Below are 25,469 nucleotides of genomic sequence, written 5' to 3' on the forward strand. Positions count from 1 at the left end.
TGATATTCTATGAACTCAGTGGGGGTGTTTAAGGGTAAATTTCATTTAATGAATGTGAGATGCTCAGATATTATGGTGATGAGGGCCTTATCAGTGCCTGGATCAACAGAAGTAAGCAAATGTTCAGGCAGAAGTAGTGGTCTCTGAGAACAGGAGTTCAGCTTTCGATCTGCGTAGATGAACCATTCACAAATAAAGAAAGATATCTGCATGCAAGAGACACGCTTGAGCCTTTGCTGTGTCTGTTTAATTTTTACCAGACATCAAACATTTATAAAAGGATTTGAACGTCAGTGTTAAGTACATGCACCATTACAAATATACAAAATGTTCTCACATCACAAACTACATGTGACTTCCAAGTCCTGTCTTTATGGTGTGAATTTTTAACAGTTTCATAATATATCCATTCAACTTACATTGAAGCAGAAATAATTAAGGGTGCTTGTTTGTTTTAGTCATTCAGTGCCTTGATGCAATATACAGTATACTAAATATTTGGCATGGTAATTGCAATAAGCGTAACCTTTACATATACTACACATTATATACAACACAGTTGCATCATCAAGACAATCAAAATGCAGATTAGCTGTAACTGACCCCATCAATTACCATAATAATTAGGGTATTAAGCATGCGTCAGCCAGGATTAGTTGCTTCCAAAAGATGGTTTCCAGCATTTTGACTGTCTGTGTCAGGATAATGTTAACTGATGTTGCTTGCTCTAACTTGATCAAGTTGCTGAAGTAAGTGTAATGCAAGTTTTACTGATTTAGTGCCTGATCCATGGGAGCCTTTCCACTGACTCCAATAGGCTTTAGATGAGTCTTTAAAAGCCAAATCTTGCCCCCAGAAGTATGTCATGCACAACTTCCAATGAAGTCAACAGTTTGTGTGAATGCAGCTCGGTGAAGGGGAAAACTTTATTGTCAGGGAAACTCTGACAATATAGCCATGAATGAAACCATGCACCTTTTACTGCATCGGCAGAATTGCTTTTCCTTGTGAGGACAACTATGAAACAAGTGTTATTGTAGCAGCTATTTACACCTTCATCAGCCATTTGTCTCCTTTAAACATTCCAAGTCAATTACTGTACAACTAAAAGGATACTCTACCCAAACTTAACAATCCTAGGCCTTCTCCTTGAAACCTTGGCGTTTGGCAGGCTGCCATCTTAGGCTGACTCTTGGCCTCCAAAGCTAGCCTATTCTGCTGGAACATTTGCAATGGGCAAATTGTTAAATGGATGGAATGCCACTACGTACACGTGCTTAGAGAGGATACTCTCAAGTACAAAAAGGTGATCTAATGGTACAAAATACAGCCTAACAATGGAAGGGTCTCACTTCACAAGCCACAGACAGGCAGGAAAAACTGTCTGACATACTTGGTACGTACTCTAGGTCACAAAATTAACTTGTAATTTGAACTTGGATTGTGGATGTCCCAAAAACTGTGGTGTCTCCAAGTTATGGATTGGTACCATTTGGTATTATTTAGTGCCATTAGCTAAGACACCAATTATCTCTCAAGAGGATTTTCATAAGTATTCTGCCTTTGCAACTTGCTCAGCCTAGATGACTCAGGAGCGCTTGTGAAGCCAGACAACAGTCTGAAGTCTTTAATTAGACGAGCTGGAGAGGAAAAAGTCCAATAGTGTAGTGAAATGGAAAAAACAGCTCTCAAAAGTGGTCTAGTTTGGAGGAGGGAAGATGAGTGTGATCAGATGGATCCTATCCATACCAGGGTTTAAAGAATGGATTTGAGGAAGAGGGCATTTTGGTGAAGGCCACTTTCTTGTGTGATCACAAGGTCACTATGTCAGTATTAACTGATTTGTATTGGCTTTTAAGGTCTATTGCACTAGAACAAATGTGGAGCTAACAGATTGACTTTTCTTTCCATTTGAAGTCTGGTTCAATTTTAATTCTGGACAGTAGGTGTATAATCAGAGATAGCTTTGAAGAGAGAGCTATACACTGTCAGCCTGTGTCTCTATGGTACATTATTGATACTATTACAGATCTTAAGATACTTCACCTAAGATAAACACAAGCAAAAATGAGAGACCTCCACAGAAAGGCTGTTTTATATAGATTATTCCCTCTGAACATTTGCACAGATCAGCAGCACAGTTCAGGTTGAGACTGCTTGCTTAATGCATTACAAAAAAAATGACAAGCATGATGATCAGCATGAGCGAGGGGTCAGAGAGTAGTTTGACACCAGAGGCCAGCTGGTATTGCTGATATTGCTCCAGGCACATCTCCTGTATCACGTGCTTCATGACTCTGGCTTCTACCTGGGTCACATTTTGATTTTCATTGGGATCAATGTTGTATTGGGTCACTGTGATATTCACACAATCCCGCACAAACCTTCCCTCTGGAACGGAGCGGTCGTTGTATTCCTTGTAGTACACTCTGTTGGGATAGCGATTGGAGTTTTCGTTCCACCACTGGCGCTCATCAGGACGGTCAAAATTCATGCGCATTCCTGACATTGCACTTCCCAGGGCGTAGCCACCTAGGCCACCCACCACGGCGCCTGCCGCTGCTGCTCCTGCCATGGCTTTCATGTTGGTTTTGGGTTTATCAGGCTTCCAGGGCTTCTGGTTTTTGAAGTTTGTTCCGCCACCAGCTGGGTTGTAGTGCTGCCCACCACCACCAGGGTAGCCGGGATTGTGGGGGTAGCTAGGGTTCCTGGGATAGCCGGGATTGGGGGGGTGGACGGGATTGGGGGGGTAGGCAGGATTGGGGGGGTAGGCAGGATTATGGGGGTAGCTAGGGTTTCTGGGATAGCCAGGGTTGTTGGGATAGCCAGGGTTGCTGGGATAGCCAGGATTGCTTCCTGTGTTCCCACCGCCTCTACCTTTACCCTTTCCTTTTTTGGAAAGGGAAACGTCGCTCCACATCACAACAAAAAGGATGACTATCCAGCAGGTTATCCGGTACCTCCCCATGGTGATTAATCTGTAAAAGATAATTATTTGATTTAAAGAACAACCTGATGTATAAAAGTGTTGGTACACACAATATTGCAACCAGATGGTAGGGGGATGTCTGCTCAGCCTCATTTATATTTGACTTTAAATAACCTCACCATTAACCATTCTGCCTTTGCCAACAGTTATCGCACAACAGTATAAGATACTTCAGCATTTCTTTGTACACAGAACAGGAGAAAACAAGGATAGCAATCAGCACATTGATTTTTCAGTGGTTGCAACTGTATTTATAAACATGAGGACAGACAGAAGGAGGTCTTGCATGAGGTCTAGGGTCATGGTCTACCTTTGGGTGCATCTATGGGGCTCCCACTGCTGTCTGCATCTGAGGGTGTTGTTTAACGCCTGACTTGTGAAATCATTATAAACAAACACTCCATTTTATATAGCTGTAGACTGAATGCATTGAATGTGTATCAATATTAAAAACCCACTTAAATTACAGAAGCAATAGAAGTAAAAGTCAATTTTCTAAAAAGGTTATCTTCTCTTAACATGCACTTTAATTCCTATGGATGAGGAAATTTAAATTTTTGTACTTGTTTGGGGTCCAAGAGACCCCCAAAGACCCTGGACATGTAGTACTTTCATTTTTAGGGGGGAGGGATAGCTCAGTGGTTTGAGCATTGGCCTGCTAAACCCAGGGTTGTGAGTTCAATCCTTGAGGGGGCCATTTTGGGGAACTGGGGTAAAAAATCTGGGGATTGGTCCTGCTTTGAGCAGCGGGTTGGACTAGATGACCTCCTGAGGTCCCTTCCAACCCTAATATTCTATGATATTCTATTCTATGATATTCTATGATGAGAAATGCCAACAGATGAAGAAGTGAGAACAGACCTGATATATAATACCTAGAGGAAACAGGCCTTGTTACTTCTGCTATGTCTGACCTGTTAAATTAGCTGCAGTTTAAATTTAAAACCACATTCACTTAAGCCTGCTCTGCAATATTTTATGCTAAATCACAAGAGGAGATTTTGCTCCTTGTAAAGGGGTATGTGTGGGTATGGGAAAAAACAAAACCAAACCAAGAAAACCCCAAACCAAATCTCAAATTTGGAGGAATGGAATTAAAAACGTAGTTTAGAAAAGCTGTTTCTTGCTGTTAGTTCAAAGTGTACACCTGGGTTCTGAGTTAGAGGTGCTGAATATTCTCAGCTCCCATAAGCTTCATTGGGAGTGGTGGGTGCCTTACTGATTTAACCTTACGGATTTCTTCAAAAGAAAAGAAAAATCAAATATTTTAGTGTTCACTTTAAAAAAACCTCTTAAAATAAAGAATGACTTTAATACACCAGTATTGATGTTTAACAGATCTCAGTTAAACAATGATTTCTACAATGCTCATAAACATGCAATTCTCAAAGTATGGCTGTCGCCTTTAAAAATGTGAGTACCTAGAGTGTTACTGCACATGATATCTGAGAGAGTGCCGTATTTCCCTAAACTTATGACAAGTAACTACAGTGTTTCACAGTATTGGGCTAGCAAGTGGACAGTGGATTATCACCTATAAAACTGTAAAATATCAAAGAACATAAGAACGGCCCTACTGGGTCAGACCAAAGGTCCATCTAGCCCCGTATGCTGTCTACTGACAGTGGCCAATGCCAGGTGCCCCAGAGGGAGCGAACCTAACAGGTAATGATCAAGTGATCTCTCTCCTGCCATCCATCTCCACCCTTTGACAAACAGAGGCTAGGGACACCATTCTTTATCCATCCTGGCTAACAGCCATTAATGGACTTAACCTCCATGAATTTATCCAGTTCTCTTTTAAATGCTGTTATAGTCCTAGCCTTCACAACCTCCTCAGGCAAGGAGTTCCACAAGTTGACTGTGCGCTGTGTGAAGAAGAACTTCCTTTTATTTGTTTTAAACCTGCTGCCTATTAATTTCATTTGGTGGCCCCTAGTTCTTGTATTATGGGAATAAGTAAATAACTTTTCCTTATCTATTTTCTCCACATCCCTTTTTATATACCTGTATCATATCCCCCCTTAGTCTCTTTTCCAAGCTGAAAAGTCCTGGCCTGAGGAGACCACATCTGTACACAGTATTCAAGATGTGGGTGTACCATCGATTTACATAAGGGCAATAATATATTCTCCTTCTTATTCTCTATGCCCTTTTTAATGATTCCTAACATCCTGATTGCTTTTTCGACCACCTCTGCACACTGCGTGGACATCTTCAGAGAACTATCCATGATGACTCCAAGATCTTTTTCCTGATTTGTTGTAGCTAAATTAGCCCCCATCATATTGTATGTATAGTTGGGGTTATTTTTTCCAATGTGCATTACTTTACATTTATCCACATTAAATTTCATTTGTCATTTTGTTGCCCAATCACTTAGTTTTGTGAGATCTTTTTGAAGTTCTTCACAGTCTGCTTTGGTCTTAACTATCTTGAGCAGTTTAGTATCATCTGCAAACTTTGCCACCTCACTGTTTACCCCTTTCTCCAGACCCTTTCTCCAGATCATTTATGAATAAATTGAATAGGATTGGTCCTAGGACTGACCCTTGGGGAACATCACTAGTTACCCCTCTCTGGTCTGAGAATTTACCATTAATTCCTACCCTTTGTTCCCTGTCTTTTATCCAGTTCTCAATCCATGAAAGGACCTTCCCTCTTATCCCATGACAACTTAATTTACATAAGAGCCTTTGGTGAGTGACCTTGTCAAAGGCTTTCTGGAAATCTAAGTACACTACGTCCACCGGATCTCCCTTGTCCAAATGTTTGTTGACCCCTTCAAAAAACTCTGATAAGACACGATTTCCCTTTACAGAAACCATGTTGACTTTTGCCCAACAATTTAAGTTCTTCTATGTGTCTGACGATTTTATTGTTTACTATTACTATATAATTTGCCTGGTACCGACGTTAGACTTACCGGTCTGTAATTGCCAGGATCACCTCTAGAGCCCTTTTTAAATATTGGTGTTACATTATCTAACTTCCCGTCATTGGGTATCGAAGCCGATTTAAAGGACAGGTTACAAACCTTAGTTAATAGTTCCGCAACTTCACATTTGAGTTCTTTCAGAACTCTTGGGTGAATGCCATCTGGTCCCGGTGATTTGTAAATGTTAAGTTTATCAATTAATTCCAAAACCTCCTCTAGTGACACTTCAATCTGTGACAGTTCCTCAGATCTGTCAGCTACAAAAGCTGACTCAGGTTTGGGAATCTCCCTAATATCCTCATCCATGAAGACTTAAGCAAAGAATCCATTTAGTTTCTCCGCAATGACTTTATCGTCTTTAAGCGCTCCTTTTGTATCTCGATCATCAAGGGACCCCACTGGTTGTTTAGCAGGCTTCCTGCTTCTGATGTACTTTAAAAACACTTTATTACCTTCTGAGTTTTTGGCTAGCCGTTCTTCAAACTCCTCTTTGGCTTTTCTTATTACATTTTTACACTTAATTTGGCAGTGTTTATGCTCCTTTCTATTTACCTCACTAGGATCTGACTTCCACTTTTTAAAGGAAGTCTTTTTATCTCTCACTGCTTCTTTTACATGCTTGTTAAGCCACGGTGGCTCTTTTTAATTTCTTTTACTGTGTTTCTTAATTTGGGGTATACATTGAAGTTGGGCCTCTATTATGCTGTCTTTAAAAAGCACCCATGCAGCTTGCAGGGATTTCACTTTAGTCACTGTACCTTTTAACTTCTGTTTAACTAACCCCCTCATTTTTGCATAGTTCCCCTTTTTGAAATTAAATGCCACAATGTTGGGCTGTTGAGATGTTCTTCCCACCACAGGGATGTTGAATGCTATTGTATTATGGTCACTATTTCCAAGCGGTCCTGTTATAGTTACCTCTTGGACCAGCTCCTGCGCTCCACTCAGGACTAAATCTAGAGTTGCCTCTCTCCTTGTGGGTTCCCGTACCAGCTGCTCCAAGAAGCAGTCATTTAAAGTATCGAGAAATTTTGTGTCTGCATTTCATCCTGAGGTGACATGTTCCCAGTCAATATGGGGATAACTGAAATCCCCCACTATTATTGAGTTCTTAATTTTGATAGCCTCTCTAATTTCCCTTAGCATTTCATCATCACTATCACTGTCTTGGTCAGGTGGTCGATAATAGATCCCTAATGTTATATTCTTATTAGAGCATGAAATTACTATCCATAGAGATTCTACGGAACATGTGGGTTCACTTAAGATTTTTACTTCACAAAAGAATGATGCAGAAGTTACAACAAATTCAGCTCAGAGAAGATTTATAAGAGAACAACCCTCAACATCAGAGCAAAAAATGCATTTTTAACAAGAAGCCATTAGAAAAGTCATGTATTGGCAGGGGGAGGCAGAAGGAGAAGACATCCAACTACTGTGTATTTCCCAGTGTTTGTGTTTCAATTAGTGCACATTGGCAGGATAAATGTCAAGGAAAGTCTGGTTTAAATGCCTGTTTAGAAGGCTTCCACGCTTACTGTACACTAATGCTATCTACTACTACTACTTGAAAGGCTGCTCCACTGGAGAGATTCTAGAAGAAATAAGATCCAAATGAATTATATAAATACAAAACTCCGTACAGGACTGTAAAAAATTATTTATATTGCAGTGCAACATTTAATGTATACCTTTAACATCTTTGAATGACACAATTAAACTGTGTAGAAGACTAAACTGTTTCTACCCTAATGCAAACTGTCACGGAGGTCACAGCAGCTCTGATCCTGGTCAGATCCAATTGTCGGCTCACATGAAAGTTACAAAAAGTTGAGATCTGGGTTCATAGCTCTGTAACAGAAATTTAATGACAGGCTTAACACTTGTTGACTAGACCAAAGGATAACTCTACCTTCTTACTGCAGATGGCTTTCCATCTAAAGATGTTTCCTGTAAAAGTGAAAATATAAAAGACACGAAGAACCTTTTTCCACCAGAATTAAGAATGGTCATAGCTGAAACCTCAGCTCCTTCCTAAGGTGTAGGTGTATGATCCACCAGAAGCCAAAGCAGGATCGATTTGATTGATTCAAACACACAGAAGCCAGGTCATCCTTTGTTCTTCCAACTGGACCTATACTTGGGAGGCAACAGTGTGCAGAAACTGACATAATTCCAGTCTCAAATGCTGGGCAGGTAGGAATCTTGTCAGCTCCAGCTCACTGTTGGCTCTGGAAAGCACAAGGTACAAGCACTAACATGCAGTCCCAGCAACTCTCACTTCATATCCTTGATCACCTCGTGGTGTGTTAAGCAGTCTAGGAGCAATTTCTAGTTTGTCAACTGCCATGGCACCGGAGCACACTATCTACACACACAAGCATCATTTAATGAAGTGAAAGCAGGAACAGAAAGGGGGAAAAGGCCTTAGACTAGACAAAGGCTTGCCTGAAGCGGTGAGCCATCCAGCAAGCTTTAAGGCTAAAATGCTAACTAAGTGGCTGGCAGAGGAAACCAGTTAGTCAGAGATGCTCCGGCAAAGATATCCTCCCTCCTGCCCCAAGAGGGCACAAACACACTTCAGGTTGTCTTCACCATCACAGGGAAAGAGGCAGTCTGATGTAACCAATTCCCACACCATATTTTAAAGGGACAATACCCACCCAAAATCTAGCTGATGTTAAGAGCAGTTTCAGATGCTACATCTGCCCCGGTTTTTGAGAATTTTACAATCACATTTCTATTTTAAATGCTTTTCATTCCCCTGTTAATATGTGCAAATTGGACACACACACTAGGATAAAGTGTCTATCCACAAAGTGCCGTCAAAGCAGATGGACTTGAATTTAAATTTCCCTTCCCCCCCATATCTTTCTCGCCTCTCTCTCTATTAATGAATGTTGGGTCAGGGGAAATCTTGGCCTTAGTGACAGTGGTTGACCAAACCTTGTTTGACCTCCATTTGGCCACACCTGGCTTTAGACTGAGTTTACTTTCCTTGAAGCTGTTTTGCCAATGTAAGTAGGAACAAAACTGTCATGTGCTCAGCATGAGAGACTTACCAGGAAGCTGTGGTCTACAACATAAAAACGACTGTAGGGGAGGATCATGGTCCAATATGACAGTGTCCTGGCCACATTAAAAGACTGTTGAATATGTAAATGGTACCTAGCTTATTAATGACTTTCTAAACCACAGAAAGCCTGAAATCATTCAGCAAACAAGAGACCACGTTTACAGATTATTTCACCCCTTTCCAGCTGGAAAGGCACAAGGGGATGTGCAAGCTTATCCTTTTTTCTCTTGATGTGTGGGTGCATTTCTGCAGTGTTTCCAAAAAAAGTCCACGTTATTGGGGTGAGGGGAAGGGGGACTCAATTCAATGAGCCATCTGAACCACCAGTACGTTGGGCATTAAAAAAAACAACAACAAAAAACCTGTTAAGTTTGTACTTCCATTTTCTTCTCAGTCTTAGGCCAGGTCTAAAGTGTAATGTGGATTAGGGGAGTGATTTTTCTTACTTTATTTCCATACCTACAAAAACCCAGTACATAGTTATACCAGTATTTTAAAAGAGCTGTTACTGCTATACTCAGTTTGACTGGAGGAAATTAATATATAGGTTGCACACAGTTTATAAGCATTTGTTTTGGGATAACAGCAAATCTTTTGTAGTGTAGGTCTTAACGTTAGGACATGTCTTTGCTGCCAAAAAAGGTATGTGGTTTTTTGTTTTTTTTAATATAGTAGGATAATTTATGTGCTTTAGTGTTCTCAGTGTGAAATCCTAACGGAGACAAGGCAATGTAGTTCTTACTGTGGTGTAGCTAGGTGAGTGAACCATGAGCAGTGAATATAGCCTTGACCTGGCCTAGATACATCTCAGTAAAAGTGACCCATGTCTTGTCTTATTAGGATTTTACAGTTGGATAGCTAATGCACATAATCCCACTTTAAAAACACCTCTTTTTGGCAGTGAAGACAAGACTGCTGTAGCAACAGTAAGGACAGATGTGTAAAATAAAATGTTTGCAAATATAGCTGTACCAGGAAACCCTCCCAGTGTAGCTGCATCTTATACCAGTATAGCTTCCTTGGGCAAAATAAACAATAACTAGCAAAAGGATTTTATGCTGCTACAACTGCATTTACACCAGGGCTTTTCTGTTATAGAAATGTAATTTTAAAAAAAATCACACCTATAATTGAAGTAATAGTCCTAGGACTACCTTCTACAATCCTTCTCTTCACTAGGATTTCACCTCATGTTACTTATGTTGGCTAGCAAAAGGTAAGAACACACTTGCTCCAATAACTTGCGTTGTCCCTCCTTGGATCAGGTCTGTTCCTTTTAGATTACAAAACAAACTACACTACTCAAAGTAAAGATGTACTATCAGTTTATATCAAGGTATAATTCCCATATTCTCTCTGTACCCTGCTTAACACAGACTAATATTTTATTTGCTTATCTGACCACTACAGAGAGGGAATTTTCACTCCATTGTCCAGGAAGAGCACCAAGGTTGGGCTTGTCAAAAGAGTCTAAGGGAAATGGGCACCCAACTCTCACTGTACTTTAATGGGAATTGGGCTCTTGTGAAAATCCCAGATCAAGTCCTGGTCTAACTAAAATTAATGGCAAATCCTAACTTCACTGGGGCCAAAATTTGTCCCTAGGTCTTTTTCCCCCCTCAGACTACAACAAATTCCGAACCCATCAAGGCACAGGAGAAATTTCAGTCGGTTCTTCTAATGTACGTCACCCTGCACATGTGTGGGTTGACTTTACTCTGTGTTTGTGGTGCCCAATTAACTATGTTAGTGAAATCCTCCCAAAGAATCCTTAGTCTTGAGAAAACTCACTTATTTTGCCACCTCATCATTCACGGCTCCTCCTTCCAGATAGTTAATCAATATACTGACTAACACAGGCTGTAGTTCTATTCCATAAAGCACACTCTACTTTTAATGTCTCTCCATGCTGAGAACTGGCTACTTATTCCTATTATTTGCTTACTTTTGTTGTAAAATGAGTCCATGCATTTCTAACAGAGAGCGTGCCAAGAATGGAGAGAGATGAGTCCTAACAAAGCACAAGGATGATTAAAGCATGCGGATGACTATGGAATACTGGCATAGGGTAGCCGCCCCCTGAGGGGCTTCAGGCACCCAGTCTAGCTGTGACAGGCTGGCTAAGGAGAATGAGGCAACCCAAATCCACCTGTGAGTAGTTAATTACCTAGGTGGCAGTTTTGGAACACCTGGGCCTAATACAGGCTTCTGAGGGCTCGGTCAAGAGGAGGTCTTCAGAACACGGAGAGGAATCATCTCAGATGAGCTGATTAGAGAGCCCACCAGAAAAGGAGACCTAAGAAAGGTGCTCCTGGAGAAAGCAGGTGTCCAAAGGGCTAAGAGGGCAAACATCTAGGGAGGCCCAGTCCCAGTGAAAGGACCTTACCAGATAGTAAGAAGAGGTCCAGATCATTAGGGAAGAGCTGCAGGGGCTTGATCTTTACGGGGGCCCGGAGTCAAGGGAAGGAAGGTGATGCCCGGAGGCATGACTCCAGTGGAGGATCTCAAGTCTAGAGGGCCTTATTGGTGAAAGATCCTAGACAGAGGAGAAGGAGGAGGAATTTAGGTGGGAGCAGACTGACTAACATTAACTTGCACCCCTTTTTCTTCTCTCCCCTCCCATCAGTAAGATGCTGGAGTGAAGGCTTGTTTGCATACCATGTTTCACCTCTGATTAAATCAACTAGATCCCTGAAGGGGCGGGGTTAACTATCTACAAGCCTCATGAAACTCATTGATAGTCTACAGGGGGAAACTGAGTCAGAGATGCATCTGTGGTTCTGCACTGGGCCACCATGGGTGAGTGTCCACCATAACAATCACCCATTTACTTTTCTTTAAGTGAATGAATGAAGCAGTACGCTACATCTAAACAACTGAAACTTGTACAATTTTGGCTCAACGAAATAGATATGATGGCTATTGGCTTCTGTTTGTATGGGGAAAAAAATCAGAAACCTCTCTACACAAGAGAGAACCTATCTGTATCCTGCTCTCACCACTATAGTTCCTCTTTCCTCTAGAAAGATTTTATTTGCATAATACACTGTGCAGATAAATAATATGCAAAGAAATGTTGGACTCATGATAGAAACGTCCTTATTTCTAATGCTAAAAACAATATTTAGCAGGGCAGTACATACAGGAGAGTATGGTCCAGACATAATGGAGTCTTGAATTTTTAATGTACAGTAGCTTATGTCTCTCTGAACGCTGCAGTTGCCATGGCAGAGGCAGGTCTTTGTGGCATTATGTCATTCAATACAGTATTAAACCACACCAAAAAAATCTGAATCGACTGCCGGTTTGAGAGCTTAGACCTGAGTGTCCCTTAATCAAAATGCGTATTTAATACATACGACAGCTTAACTGGATCACAGTATAAACCCTGCAAGTGGGATTTCCTCCACCGCCCCATGGCTGACTATGGTTACATAACCTAGCAGGATTCTTGTACTTAAATATGCTCTCTGCCTACCAAAACAGAGCAATAGAAAGATACAATAACACATGCCCCCTGACTATAACAATTAAGAAACAAAGCCTTTGGTGTTTGTTCTTGATTTGTTTGCCTTACCTTGCAGAGTGCTTTAAAATCTAGCTGTTTTACAGCCCTCAATCTTTGTTCCTTTCTGATTTCCATAATGCCTTCATACCGAAGCACTGTCAGTCAGTGAGGGCAGTGGGTTTAAAAATAGTCCAAAGACATGTATATTTGGTGTGGGTCAGCTCTGCATATACAGGGATCACATTCATAACTTCACTGGGTAAACTGTACGGTTTTTACTAACAAAGCCATGTCGCTTTCTGAATACAGACAGAAAAGCTCAATATTATTCATATGAAGATCCAAGCCTCCTCTTAAGCAAGCAAAGTAATTATTAATAAGAATGTAATTGGTTTTTTTCATCAGACATGTTACAGCAAAGCACTGGAGAATGTTCCATCTGGGTTGTATTAAATAATGTGCCAGGGCAAAACAAACTGATAAACAAGCAGTGGCTCAGAAATTTGTCTAATCATGCATCTGTTTAATGTCTCTGCAGCCTTAGGGGTGGGGTTCCCACCTCATGTCCTAGAAAAGATGAATTGCCACTATAATAAGATGTTATCCATTCCTATGTTACCTACATAAGTGTTGGAGAGAATAATTATCTTGTTTACAGGTAATGATGCTGTTGGAGCTCATCAATCTGTATGTTTTGTGTAGGGAGGAGGGATAGCTCAGTGGTTTGAGCATTGGCCTGCTAAACCCAATCCTTGAGGAGGCCACTTAGGGATCTGGGGCAAAAATTGGTCCTGCTAGTGAAGGCAGGGGGCTGGACTTGATGACCTTTTGAGGTCCCTTCCAGTTCTAGGAGATTGGTATATCTCCAATTATTACCTTACCCGCAGGGCCTCTCTCTACAACCTTTAGAGAAGAGGATCTCAAAGCACTTGGCAAACACGGATACATGGATCCTCACAACATAATAGTACTGCATCTCACCTTTCTGCAGGTGAAGGGTTTCACAAAGATGTTGTTGTCAGGGTTGTATGGAACAAGGATTATTTGTCTAGATCCTAAGTATAGTGAGCACTTTCTAGACAAATACAGTTTGTGCCGAGAAGAGCTTATAATGATGATTAAAAAGAGTCGGAGACAGAGTAGCGAGAAATGGAGAATGAGGTTAACAGATACTCATTCATGATTCAGGTTTCAGAGTAGCAGCCATGTTAATCTGTATCCGCAAAAAGAACAGGAGTACATGTGGCACCTTACAGACTAACACATTTATTTGAGCGTAAGCTTTCATGGGCTACAGCTCACTTCATCAGATGCATAGAATGGAACATATAGTAAGAAGATATATATACATACAGAGAACATGATGGCAACTTCCACCTTTTCATGTTCTCTGTATGTATATATGTCTTCTTACTATATGTTCCATTCTATGCATCTGAAGAAGTGGGCTGTAGTCCACGAAAGCTTATGCTCAAATAAATGTGTTAGTCTCTAAGGTGCCACAAGTACTGCTGTTCTTTTTACTCATTCATGAGTTTGCTTTGGTTATGTTTGGGTTGGGGGGTATTGGAGATATCTTTGTTTTGAAACAAAAAAAAAAGTGCTGGTTCTTTTTGTTTTTATTCAGTCAACTAGAGGTGGGGCAAGGGAGATGGGGGCGAAGAGCTGAATCTGTACAGTAAGTGAAGGCAGGGAGGGAAATGGTGGAAGAGGAAAGGGGAAAGATATGGAGGAGAAGAGAGGAGTGATCTAGCAGCAGAGGGGTGTGAAAGTGTGAGAGAGCTGGAGGTATCAGGCAACAGAATGTAGGGACAAGTCCCGGGGTACAAATGTTGAAGCTGAAATGCTCTTATGCCAGGAAGCTGCCATGGGATGGAGTGTGATGGGAAATCCAGGAAGGGCTGCAGCTGGGTGTGCCTGTTAGCAGCTTCCATTTCCAACCTTCAGATGGTGCAAGCTGGACCTAGGATTTTCTAGAGTTCCTCTTACTGTAAAGGTCTTTCTGTTGGACTAGGTAAGGGGGCAACAGGTAGGAAGGGCAAGATTCTTGTTAAGGGATGTGGATGCTGTGTTGTCTAAGGTGTAAGATGGTCTTATGGCTTATACAGCCCTGAGTGTATTTCTGGAGCTTAAATAAATCAGAGGAAAAGCAGGACCTGCTTTCAGAGGGAAGATGGGTAAGTGCCCCTGGTACTGCTGCCTCTGGTCTGGTGTAAAGGAAGAAGTAGATGTGAGCAGATGGATGGGGTGGGGTTTTGTTCGTGTGCCTATTTCGCTGTCTGAACAGACACACAAAAATCCGTTTTCTGCTCTGACTTAAATCTTTAGCTCAGGTCCTCCATGACTAGGCAGCGCTAGGAAAGGAGGATGTGCAGTGTTCAGAATGAGATCACCCCGGGCAGTGGGGCGAGGGATCCGGTCCCCCTGCTCCCCTCCGACCCACACCGCACGTACCCCCCACCACTTAATTTATTTTTGTATTCAGTCAACTAGAGGTGGGGCAAGGGGGATGGTGGTGAGGAGCTGAATCGGACTGATTCAGCCTTTGCCCCGGACTGATGCAGCCTTTGGCTGCTCGATTTCATGCTGGGGGTGGGGGCAAGCTGGGCCCGATCCAGCTCCCCGCGCCTGGCCCCCCGTTTCCCCTCCACCCCCCCCAGCTCAGGGTCTCCCTGCCCGCCCGGCCGCCCCCCACCCCTCGGCCCCGCACTCACCCGGGCGCTGCTCTGCGCGCTTCACCTCCCCGGGATGCGGCTGGGAACTGCGTCTGCTGCCACCGCGACCCGCCTCCGCCGCGCTGCCAGGGGAGCCGGGGAGGGAGCGGCGCGCAGGGGAGGAGCCGGGCGCCCAGCCCAGCCCAGCGCCAGTCCTGCCCGGTCCCCTCGCCGTCCGGTCCCTGCCCCGCCCCGCCCCACTGGTCCTCACCCCGTTACCCCAACCCAGCACCCCACCGTCCAGCTCCGCCTCCTGCCCCCGTTACCCCAACCCAGCACCCCACCGTCCAGCTCCGCCCCTGCCCCCGTTACCCCAACCCAGCACCCCACCGTCCAGCTCCGCCTCCCTGCCCCCCCCGTTACCCCAACCCAGCACCCCACCGTCCAGCTCCGCCTCCCTGCCCCCCCGTTACCCCAACCCAGCACCCACCGTCCAGCTCCGCCTCCCTGCCCCCGTTACCCCAACCCAGCACCCACCGTCCAGCTCCGCCTCCCTGCCCCCCCGGTACGCCCACCCAGCACCCCACCGCCCCTACTCATCCCCCAGCTCCACCTGCCTGCCCTGCCCCCCACTGTCCCAACCAGGGGCGGCTCTAGAGATCACGCTGCGCCGCCCTTCCCCGGTCCCGCGGCGGGTCCCCTCTTCCCGCGGCTCCGGTTGAGCTCCTGCCGGCATGCCTGCGGCAGGTCCGCTCGTCCCGGGCTCCGGTGGACCTGCCGCAGGCATGCCGGCGGGAGCTCCACCGGAGCCAAATGCCGCCCCCCGGGAAACGGCCGCCCCAAGCGCCTGCTTGGCGCGCTGGTGCCTAGAGCCGCCCCTGGTCCCAACCCACCACCCCACTGTCCCTACTCACCGCCCAGCTCCACCTGCCCTGCCTCCCACTGCTCCACCCCACTGCCCCCTCACTATCCCACACCCTGCTACCCCAACCCAGCACCCTACCACACTCCTATTCACCCCACTGCCCCGCCCCCACAACCCCAACCCCACCCCACTACCCCTACTCACTGCCAGCTCCACCTACCTGGCCCCCTCCTGCCCGGTCCCCCACTACCCCAATCCCAACCCACTGTCCCCCCACTGCCCTGCCACCACAACCCAGCATCCTGCTCCCCCACTCACCCCCCAGCGCCACTTGGCCCGCCCCCCCCTGCCCCTCCACACCACCCAGCTTCACCTGCCTTGCACCCCACTGCCCCACACCCTGCTACCCCAACTCAGCACCCCATGACCCCATTCACCCCCATTGCCCCACCCACTCCACTGCCCCACCCACCACAACCCCATTCCCTGCACTGCCCCTACTCACCGCCCCACTACCCTGCCCTGCCCCACTACCCTGCCCCTCTTATCCCAACCCAGCACCCCGCTGTCCCTACTCACCCCCCAGCTCCACCTGCCCTGCCCCCTAACAGGCCTACCTACCCCACTGCCCCTACTCACCCCCAGCTCCACCAGCCCTTGCCCCCCAACCCACCCCACTGCCCCAACAGCCCAGCCCTACACCCCAGTCCCCACCTCCATTACCCCCAGCCCAGCCTCACACCTCCACTGCCCCTTCATCCCACAGCCGAGCCACATCTTCCCCACCCAACCCAGAACTCATCCCAGTAACTGCCACATAGCACTTGCTCTCTTGTACACACGCCCAGCTCTGTCCAAGCCAGCCCAGGAGTCCCCACTGCACCGCCCCCTGTATCCAGTCTCCTCCACCCCCATAGCTCAGCCCTCCAAATGCCTGCACTGAACAACACGGCACCCACAACCCAATACCCACCACTTAACACTGCCCCACTCCTCCATACAGCCCTCTGCAGACCCACAGTCTCTCTTTGAGCCACTCCTAATGTTCCATTCCTCCCCCCTCCACACAGTCCCTCACATTATCCCAGGGCTATTCACAGTACAGCCTGCCTGTCCCTCCCAATATCACCATATAATACATCCAGCCCCTCCTCACACCATCTCCCAAACCACACCAGTCCCTGCTCTCCCTACACCCCTGAAGCCATCCATCACCACCCAGCCTCCCATTTTCAGTCGCCCAGCTCACTTCACCTGCCCATTCCCTTCGCAGACAGAGCCCCCTAGCTCCACATGCAGCTCCCGCCTCCCACCACATACCATTCCCTCACCCACTCACTCACTATTCCCCTCCCCTCTTCCTGGCTTGCCTTCATCACTAGCTTGAATTTCCTCTGTAATTTCTAGTGCTAAGCAGAAACAGGCTGCAGACCTCCAGATGCTGCCCAAGTCACTAGCCTGCAGCCAATTATCCCCTGTTCCTGCTGCCCAACAGGGGAGAGCTATTGACTTTTGATTAACAAATAACGCATAGTCCCAGGGAAGAAGATTTTGAATTCTAGCAACACATAGAATCCACCTTTCCACTCAGGCTCAGTCTTATAAAGCAGCAACAGGAGAAGAAGTCGGTTGTGGGCTTCTGATCTGACTCTTCTATCCAATCACTGTATTGGCTGTAGCAGGGTGCTAGTAAATTCCAGCCAGGATTTGCTGCTACTGGGTATGTCAATACTACTCCTGAATACTTGATGTGTATTGAGGAGGCTCCAAATGAGGGTCTGAAAGATGCAGCTTCTTGGTAGTCCATCGATCCGATGATGACAAATCTGAGCAGATCATCTATTGTTGGTCTCATGGTGTGCCCTCTGATGGCTATACAAGCCAATTCTAGAGGTGCACATTTGGCTGCAGATGGTGCATGGGAAGTTCGCAGTCAGTGGGTTGTGCGCTGCTGGTGCTCTGTGACGTCGTTCGCGTGCCTCTTGTAGACGCTGGCAGCGGTCTTCCTCGAAGGCAATGCAGGTATTTCTAACTGTTGTACGCCACTGTGTTCTGTCGCTGGCGGCATCCTCAAGGTCCCTGGGTTTGATACTGCTGTACTGCAGATTGGCTTTGATGGTGTCCTTGTAATGTTTTCGTGGACGACCTATATGCCGGATGCCCTGGGAGAGCTCACCATAGAGAAGCTGGCGGGGGATTCTGTTGGCATCCATGCGGCTGACATGACCGATCCAACGTAGCTGTGACTTCATGATCATCATTTCGATGCTTGTCATCTGGGCTCTCTCGAGGACCTCGAGATTGGGCACTTTGTCTTGCCAGCGGATCTTCATGATGTTGCGGAGGCAGCGCATGTGGAATGCTTCGAGCTGCTTGAAGTGACGCCTATATAGTGTCCATGTTTCACACCCGTACAAAAGAGATGAGAGAACAGCTCTGTACACAAGCAGTTTTGTTGACATCCGGATGTTGTGGTGGTTTAAAACTTTGACGTGCAGACAGCCAAGTGCCTGGCTTGCTACTGCAGTCATATTAAAACAATAAGGAGTCCGGTGGCACCTTAAAGACTAACAGATTTATTTGGGCATAAGCTTTTGTGGGTAAAGCCAGCTCCAGGCACCAGCTGACCAAGCATGTGCTTGGGGTGGCACCTTATAAGGGGCAGTGAATCTTGCGGTGGCGGGGGGTGCTTGGGTTTTTTTTGGTTCGTCCGGGCGGCGCTTGGGGTGGGGTGGGGTGGGGGAATTTTGTTTCGGTGGCGTGGCGTGGTGCTCGGAGGTGGGTGTTTTTGTGGGGCAGCACAGCGCTGGGGAGGAGGTGTTACGGCAGGGCGGCGTTCTTTTTTGCTTGGGGTGGCAAAAAAGAGCCGGCCCTGGGTAAAGAACCCCACTTTTTCAGATGCATTAAGTGATATTGGGGAATACGAGAAGCTGGAATAACACGAAAGAGAGATGGTATTAATTCTGGCGGATAATGTGCATATGCACAGTATACATTCAAGTTATTCCTCAGCACTGCAGAGCTGTATAGCGAAAACTGGCAAAAACCATTTCCATTATAAACACCTGCTTTTAGGGGATTACACTTTAGCCATAAATATTCAGTTGTGCGATATAAGTACATTTATAAAGTACAATGGGCAAGATGCCTAGCTGGTGTAAATCAGTGTAGCTTAATTGATTTACAGTAGCCGAGGATCTGGATCAATAGTTTTGCAATATTTTTAGGAATTTGATTCAGAAACTTTGAAGATTTGGGTGGAGAGTAATGGGGGGGGGGCGGCGGCGGAATATTAAGGGATTCTGTCAGTTATTTTAAGCTCAAAATTTGTTTGTAAACCCCAAAAAACAAACACACACAAACTCACCTCCACCAACCCAAAACCCCAACAACTATGTGATGCTGGTGTATGGTTTTGAAAATGGAAAGGGCTAGAAATAAAAGGGAACTGACAAGTCTAATTTTAATTGCCGAAGCAGAGTGGAGTGTAAATAATAAACAGCCTGAGAAAGTTGTCCTCTTCAAACAATGACTTATTTAAAAACTGCAAACTCTCGCACGATGGAGGAGTGACAAATTCCATAGGCCTGGTCTACACTTAAAGCTTATATTAGCATATCTGTGTGCTAGTCAGGAGTGAGTGTGTGTGTGTGGAAACGACATCTCTGTATAGGCACAGCTGTGCTGACAAAAGAGGGCTTCTGTCAGCAAAGCTCAAGTTGTTTGGGGAGGTGACAGTGGTACACTGACAGTACTCCTGTTGGCGTATGCTGCGTCTATGCTAGGCGGCTATGATGGCATAGCCTCTGTAATGTAGACATAGCCATAGTTAAAGTTGCTACAGGGTTTCTTGTGTTTGTTTTTGTTCTCTACCTCCCTCCCTATCCCACGCCCATTGCCTAATGACTCTTACCACGCGGATATAAGGCAAAAGAGCCTAAAACGCAGGGTTGGGGACAGATAACCCTCCATTCATAGCCACAAAAGCTTCTGTTCTCACACAGTCATGCCCACGGATGGTGTAAGTGGGCACAACTCCATTAAACTAAATACCCTTAATAAATAGGAGTGAAATTCACCCTTGTGCAGAGAGTTGACACAAAGTTTATGGACCACTTACATCTTGCCTAAATTCTGTTTTGGGGACATAAAGAGGACCTACAGGGAGCAGAAGATTTCCATTGACCCTCTGCACCTCAGTGAATTTATTTCACCATCTATCTCAAATCTTTGCACACAGTCCTACCAAGCTAACTCAGAATTCCCATCAGATAAAACCCAAATTTTTCTTTTTCCATTAGCCATTCTGAAAGATATTGCTCTATTCCACACGTGATTATCTTGAGAATCTCTTTATATTCTTCTTGTCTATCATTTAAATGGAAAAATACCCTCTCAGAGTGTGATTTATTAATATGTCAGAATAAATTATCTTCAAAGTAACTTGCATGTTATATGGAATCCTCACAGAACTCCATTGCGAGGGAGGAAGAGAGAGAGTCATCTAGGACACCGTAAGAAGAAAGCCAAAATAACATTTCAAATGTCTTTTACTTTAGCAATGTTAGCACTTTAAACTGTCAGTTTTGCTCATAACCAAGCTGGCCAAATCATTTTGATTTTCCCATTTCATTTTGCTTTGACCTTTACAGTGTAACTATTTTTAACATCGTATTTAATATTTATATTGTTTTGATAAAATGAAACTTTTCCATGTTTCCAAATCAGATTTTTTCAGAATTTCAATTTTTTGTGGAAAAAAAAAATTGGATTTATGGTTCCAATTCAGAGTGAAAATAGATTCTGAAATGTTGGAATTTTCTGCAGGATGGAAATTTCCTTTTTTCCAACCAGCTGTTCTCTTAATATAAATTCTCCTATGTCTTACAATAGATAAACATTAGTTTTGTAGGAAAACCCAAACAATGAACAATATAAAACGCAAAATGAGCCAACCAAAAAATAAAAACAAGTATTTTGGGTCCATTTTGCAGCAAAACATGATTTTTATTATTCTGCAAAGTAATATGACTGTATCCATTTTCAATCTCTTAGAAGTACAAATGATGTTTTTATGTGCACAAACCAAAACAAATCCTTTAATATTCATAAACTAATGAATATATATATAAATACGCTATAAATATTAGGGGATTTTAGTTTGTGCACATAAATATTTCACCTTTATTTCCAAATGTATACAAACATACATATATTGTATCTCTCTAGAGTATATAATACAGCATTTATAGAGCTTATTTCACATCAAAGGGCTCCCAGACTATGTCACAAGCTTAACAAACTGCTCTGCATGAAAATACATCATATTTCACAAATCATACTTTGGTTTCCCTCCATCTACGATTGGAAAAACAACCACCGCTGTGGGTGAAATATGGGAACTGGTTATCAACACATAATATGAAGATGGATGTATCCTCCTGAAACCAGCCGCCCAGGGTTAACTAGAACAGCAAATTGCTATTACTCAAGTGGGAATTTTGGCCAGATATTGTGGCTAACTGTTAATGACCACAATGGCTAGGACTTTGATTTTTATGTCTGATCCACAAGATTGAGCATTTCACTGATCTCTGAAATCCAAAAGCTGAATTAGATTGGAAACAGTCTGAGATGGAATTTTGACACATTTACTGAGTCCAATCATCTTTTAGTCAGCAAGGGCCTGATCCAGTGCCTACTGAAGTGCATGGGAATCTTGCAATTAACTTCTGGGTGGAGGATCAGAGTCCAAATACTCAAAATGTAGACATAGGAAGATCTTTGCATCTCATCCCGGTCTATCTTTCTTTTAGCCAACTGTGTTTAAAAATTGAGACTTCAAAGTAGGGCTGGGCAACATTTTTCAGACAAATACCTTATTTGCCAAAAAATGCAGTGTCTGTCAACCCCAAACTATTCACGAATGTGACCCAAATAGTTGCAGTTGTAGAACATTTTTCAGTGTGTGTCCATTCAGCCCACTTTATAACCTTTAGCCCAGTGGTTTAGAGCATCTTCCTCGGATGTGGAAGTGCAGAAGCTGTTCCACTTTTATAAATACATAAGTATTCACAGGGCCAAAGAGAGAGTGACTCTATAGTCACTCACCTGGGAAGAGAGGGGTTTGAACCCATATCTATCTCCCAGGTGATACATTTTGGATTTATTGATCAATTCCAAACAAATTTTGGAGCAGAACGGAACTTTTTTTGTTTCTGGACTTTCTTTTTTCTGATTTGCTTGGCTGAACTGGAAGATCAGTTATTTGCCTGCCTTGATTTATAACTGATCAGTGTCAAGCCCAGGAAATTGATTTTGACTTCAGAGGGCTTTCCATCAGGCCTGTGTGAAAGATGGTATCTTTCTGCTCAACAGATCTGATCTGTGCAGATCTTATAATGATCTACTTTATTAACAAAACCAAAATTTTGCAGTACTGGCAAGCCTAACCATTCGAAAATCATGAGTCAAAATCACATTTAAAAAAACCCAACAGTTCTGAGTTCTGCTTCACTTTCTGGTTCCTGAGCTGTTCGGGTACTCTCAGATCACATTTCCAAGCTTTTCTATGCAAATATGTAGGTTAGTAGTAGTAGTCGCTGTTATCTCATCTCCCTGATATCGCATGTGAGCAAAGTTCTATTCTACATAATCTAGGATAACATGAAACGAAGAATAAAAGCAGAACTGCTACCACAATAAGCTTGTTTCCGTGAGGGCAGAGGCACACGTGACCAAATTGCAAATCCCATTGCATCACTTAAAAATGCAATAAGTACAGTCACCCATTGACCATGCTTCATTGACTACTCAGAAGCGTTTGATACTGTCTGGAGGATGCTGACAGACATGGAGTTTCCAAAGCATGTCACCAAAGTCATTGTAAGTCTTCACCACCACCAACAGGCCCTGGTGCAAACAATAGCAGGTGACAGTGAGACGTTTTCAAATGGGAAGGGTGTGAGATAAATGTGTATTTTGTCTGCAGGCATTGTTAACATGTATGAGGACTGTATTATGAGACAAGCCTGGGAAGGTTTTGACCAAGTTCCCTTGGTAGTGTGCTGTATATTTATACCCGCCTACTTTATTTTCCACTCCAGGCATCTGATGAAGTGGGTTCTAGCCCATGAAAGCTTATGCCCAAATAAATTTGTTAGTCTCTAAGGTGCCACAAGGACTCCTCATTGTTTTTGCTGATACAGACTAACACGGCTACTCCTTTGAAACCTGTTCCCTTGGTAACTTATTCCAGTATTTAGGAAAAAATGTCTAGCTATAAGAATATCTAAATATTTAAACAGGGAATCTGAGATGAGATTTTCATGTAATCACTTGACCCCAGGAGCTTGGCCATTAGAAAAACACTAAAAATCACGACTCATGATAAAATCACAAGAGTTGGCAATATGGATTTTTATTCCTTTTCTTTACTTCTATTATCCCTTCAGATAAACACAGGTGGTTTCTACTCTGCTCCACACATCAACTGAATAATTAACTCCATCCTGATTCTGGAATCTTTTGTTATTTTTGGCAATGGTCAAGCCAGAAAGAACTCAGCATGACTTCTAGTTTCAGAATGAGTTTGTGGCACCAGCAACTGCGGGGGAGGAAACCACTTGTAAACTGAGGAAATGTGATCAGAAGAAAGTGAAAGCCCGTATGAAAGGCCACACTTTTTAGTATCGCATTTTGGAGCTTTGTATCATAATCACTGGAACTGGCGTCAGAGGGCCCATGTTTTCTGGATGGACTGTTATTGATGGGACACCAGGGGAACAGGGAATGTGGGGTATCAGGGAGTTAGGCTGAAAGCAACTAGCCATGTGGACAGAGCCATCCACATGGTTTAATAAAATTTCACTTGTTCAATTTAACCTGTGTTCAGCTACACATTTTGCAAATGAAACAAGCATCACTGCACATCCCGGTGTAATCAACTCTCACTTATGTCCAATTCTGAAGGTATAAGTGGGGATTTAATTGATGTATAGGCCCTTGCTGTCCTTCTACATAAGGGTGACTTTAACCCTTTATGAATAGGAAGCAAAATAAATAAGTTTGATTCTGAGGTAGTCTGAGTGAGAGAGAGAGATCACAGAATGTAAGAGGATTTCCGTTGTACCATGCCACATATATGTTTATTCTTCTGACAAGATTAAGTTCAACAGGATAAATGCTGTCTGCCATGAAAATGGGACGCACTTTGCATTGCTTGAATTTGAATATGTATTTGAATTGAGTACTGATATCAATATTTATTTCCAGAGTAGAAGGCAATTTAAGTGTTGAGTGTGATTAAGGTCAACAAGTGAAGGCATGTTGGACTGGATGGTGGTTTCCTATGCTAAGAGGCCAAATTCATCCCTGGTGCAAATGTGCTGCAGTCACATGATCCCACATGTCTTGTTTTCCAGTATTTTTCAATAGATTTTGTGGGGGGGATTGTTTTTTCCGGTATCTTCAGTGGAAATATGTGATCAGTTGTACTTCACAGGGATGTTTAGAGTTAATTTTAATGGGCCAGATCCTCAGTGCAAATAAATCAGTATTGTTCCATTGGCTTCAGCTGTGGGTCTGGGGTGTCATGTTTGTAAAACACTTGGGAGATGGGAAAACTTTCTTAGTACCCCAATCCTAAATATGGTAAACTGAAGTCAATGGGAATTTTTCTATTGATTTTTCAAGGTCTGTAGACTAGATCCTAAAATCTAATAATTGTAAAAGTGCTTTGATCGATGGTGCTATAATTTTATAAATGCAAATTATTGTCCTAATTATTAGCTCCAAACTATAGCAATAAAATATTGTTGATAAACACCAATTAAATGAAAAACATTGCTTTTTCCTTCACTATATTTAAACAGTTTGTATTTTTATCATAGATGTTAAGCCTCTGTGTCCAATGCAGGTTTGTACACTAAAATGTATTTTTTTTTATTGTTTTGAACAGTCCAATTTCAAATGTCTCTTGGGATGGAACTTGTAACCAGAGGCTATTTTACAGTCTTACAGACCTCTCCATTAGGAAGCTGTTTCTGATACACAACCTAATCTCAGCTCTGACACTGGATTCTTCTGTGGCCTTTGTCAAATCACTTAGCCTCCCTGCTTCTGTTTCCTCATCTGTAAAATGGAATTCTAGAAATGTAGGGCTGGAAGGGACCTTGTTAGGTCATCTAGTTCAGTCCTTTGCACTGAGGCAGTAACAAGTATTATCTAGATCATCCCTGACAGGTGTTTGTCTAATCTGTTCTTAAAAACCTTCAGTGACAGAGATTCCATGACCTTCCTTGGTAATTTGTTACACTGCCAAACAACCTTTACAGTTAAGAAGTTTTTCCTAACATCTAACCTACATCTCCTTTGCTGCCATTTAAGACTATTACTTCTTGTCCTGTTCTCAGTGGTTAAGGAAAAGAATTTATGGTTC

At 43.7% G+C, this 25,469-nt stretch overlaps 1 protein-coding gene across 2 annotated transcripts; it reads right to left on the minus strand.

Moving 5' to 3' along the window:
• Positions 1–225: 225 nt before the first annotated feature.
• LOC120398820 (prion protein) lies at positions 226–15,347 on the minus strand. 2 transcript variants are annotated; one of them, XM_039526492.1, is made up of 3 exons: positions 15,226–15,313; positions 12,581–12,810; positions 226–2,978 (listed from the first exon to the last, which is right to left on the minus strand). In XM_039526492.1, the coding sequence occupies exon 3, from the start codon at positions 2,966–2,968 to the stop codon at positions 2,162–2,164; it is 807 nt and encodes a 268-aa protein (XP_039382426.1). In that variant the 5' UTR covers positions 2,969–2,978; positions 12,581–12,810; positions 15,226–15,313; the 3' UTR covers positions 226–2,161. The 2 variants fall into 2 exon arrangements, with proteins under 2 accessions (XP_039382426.1, XP_039382425.1); XM_039526491.1 differs by lacking the exon at positions 12,581–12,810 and having other exon boundaries at positions 15,226–15,347.
• Positions 15,348–25,469: the final 10,122 nt, after the last annotated feature.

This window comes from Mauremys reevesii, linkage group 2 (assembly GCF_016161935.1).
Source record: "Mauremys reevesii isolate NIE-2019 linkage group 2, ASM1616193v1, whole genome shotgun sequence".
Taxonomy (NCBI): domain Eukaryota; kingdom Metazoa; phylum Chordata; order Testudines; family Geoemydidae; genus Mauremys; species Mauremys reevesii.

What these genes read in the sequence shown, in the direction of transcription:
- LOC120398820 (XM_039526491.1), bottom strand. Translation starts at nt 2,968, where the DNA reads ATGGGGAGGTACCGGATAACCTGCTGGATAGTCATCCTTTTTGTTGTG.